The sequence below is a fragment of the Phaethon lepturus genome, unplaced genomic scaffold, assembly GCF_000687285.1.
Source record: "Phaethon lepturus isolate BGI_N335 unplaced genomic scaffold, ASM68728v1 scaffold37758, whole genome shotgun sequence".
Lineage (NCBI taxonomy): Eukaryota > Metazoa > Chordata > Aves > Phaethontiformes > Phaethontidae > Phaethon > Phaethon lepturus.
The window spans coordinates 71-1643 of record NW_010556123.1 but is presented as its reverse complement, the minus strand read 5'-3'; the positions used below and the strand labels follow the sequence as shown (position 1 = coordinate 1643).

Below are 1573 nucleotides of genomic sequence, written 5' to 3'. Positions count from 1 at the left end.
CCTCGCCGGGGAAATAAAGGAGAGCGGCATTCCCTGCCGCGGCCGTTGCCCATGTGACGGCCGGTCACACTCCCCGGCTGTCAGTCGTGGGGATTGTCTCATCCGGCTGGCATGTTCCCACCGCGGGACACGTTCTCACACACAATGTGGCCCCTGTGCACCGTGGGGGATCTGTTGGTACCTGCTGGTGGCCTGGCTTTTATTACTATTGTCATGGTTATTACTACAGCCCACTCAGCCAAGGGGCCAGAGGCTTATCAGCATTCAGCGCCAGGCTCTTCCCCGCTGGCTGAACCACCCAGCACGGCTGCGACGGCACCGAGCGCCCCGCTGCCTTCAAATCCTTCCGGCTCCCACGGCTTATTAGCCAGCGCAGCTCAGAGAGGAACCAGGGCAAACAGAGGTGCAGGCAGGGATTTCCTTCTCACCTGCTCCTGGGCTGCTGCCCACGGGGTGGGCTGTGGGCGAGGATGCTGGTCACAGTGGTCCCTCTGCCCTGTCAGGGCAGGCTGAGGAGCCAGCCTCGCATGGTGCGGGGTTATGGCCGCCGCCATGTGGGAGGGCTGGCTGTGAAACAAACCGCTGCGAGCTCTCCCTCTACACCCTCGCCGCAGTGGGCTGGGTAAGGAGCAGTTCCTGGGTGTGTGGGGTGAGGGCCAAATGGGGCTTGAGGGTGCTGGGAGCACCAGCTGAAGGGTGCTCTCCAGCCAGCATCCAGGCCAGGAGTGGAGCACAGTTCAATTACCTGGCTGTGTTTCTGCTGGGAGGGGAGGCTTTTTTCGTTCCCCCTTGGCCCATGGGATCCCAGTACAATCCCCTCTCTGTACCAGTGAATAGGAGGGGTGGGAGAAGACTTGTCAGTGGAGGCACAAGGCCAAGAGAGGGTGGGGATGGCCTTTTCTTAGGGACACAGCTCTGCAATACCTTGCAGAGATTTTGAGATTTTTAAAGTTCTGAAAAATAATCTGGGCTGTGGAAAGGTGATGGGGATGTGAGCAGAGTTTAAGAAAGGAGCTGCTCCAAGTATGGACCAGTTCCCTGGAGAAAGAAAGAGCTGGGGCAGCTTTTGCCCTGCTCTCTGCGCTTTCCCAGAGCCCGGTCCCCTGACTCCCGCACCTCCAGAGAGGCCCGGGGCACCCCACTGCTGCCCGGCTCTGCTGGACTGCGCCTTGCCCTCCTGGTCCCTGCGCGCAGTGCTGCGAAGAGATCGGGTGGGGGGAAGATGCAGGTCCTCAGCTGCCACACCATCTTCCAGGAGGCCCTGCAGAGATCGCAAGCCTTTCCCCATCACCCCGCCCCAGCAAAACTGCTGTGGGACAGGGGTAAATCCCAAGGGCTTTAGCCTTGGAAGAAGCAAGCTTGCCCCGAAGAATGGTGCAGGGTTGGGCTGTGAGGACACGGGATGCCTGAACATGTGAATTCCCTTCACGGTCTTTTTCTCGATTGGCACGTCTGACCTCGTGTTGCAGCACAGCAAAAAATAATCATAGCCCTGGTGAGAGGAAATGCACCAGGGGAGTGCAAGGGTGGTTTTGGCAGAGCCACTTGCTGGGAAAAAGCTGGGAGGGGGGAG

At 59.6% G+C, this 1573-nt stretch overlaps 1 protein-coding gene across 1 annotated transcript in view; it reads right to left on the bottom strand.

The window, feature by feature from the left end:
- LOC104624903 (dysbindin domain-containing protein 2-like) overlaps nt 1-1288 on the bottom strand; it is a 5679-nt gene extending 4391 nt beyond the window's left edge. Inside the window, exon 1 of the mRNA XM_010292386.1 lies at nt 1117-1288. Within this exon, the coding sequence (XP_010290688.1) occupies nt 1117-1288 (172 nt within the window). The remainder of the gene's footprint in view (nt 1-1116) is intronic.
- Nucleotides 1289-1573: the final 285 nt, after the last annotated feature.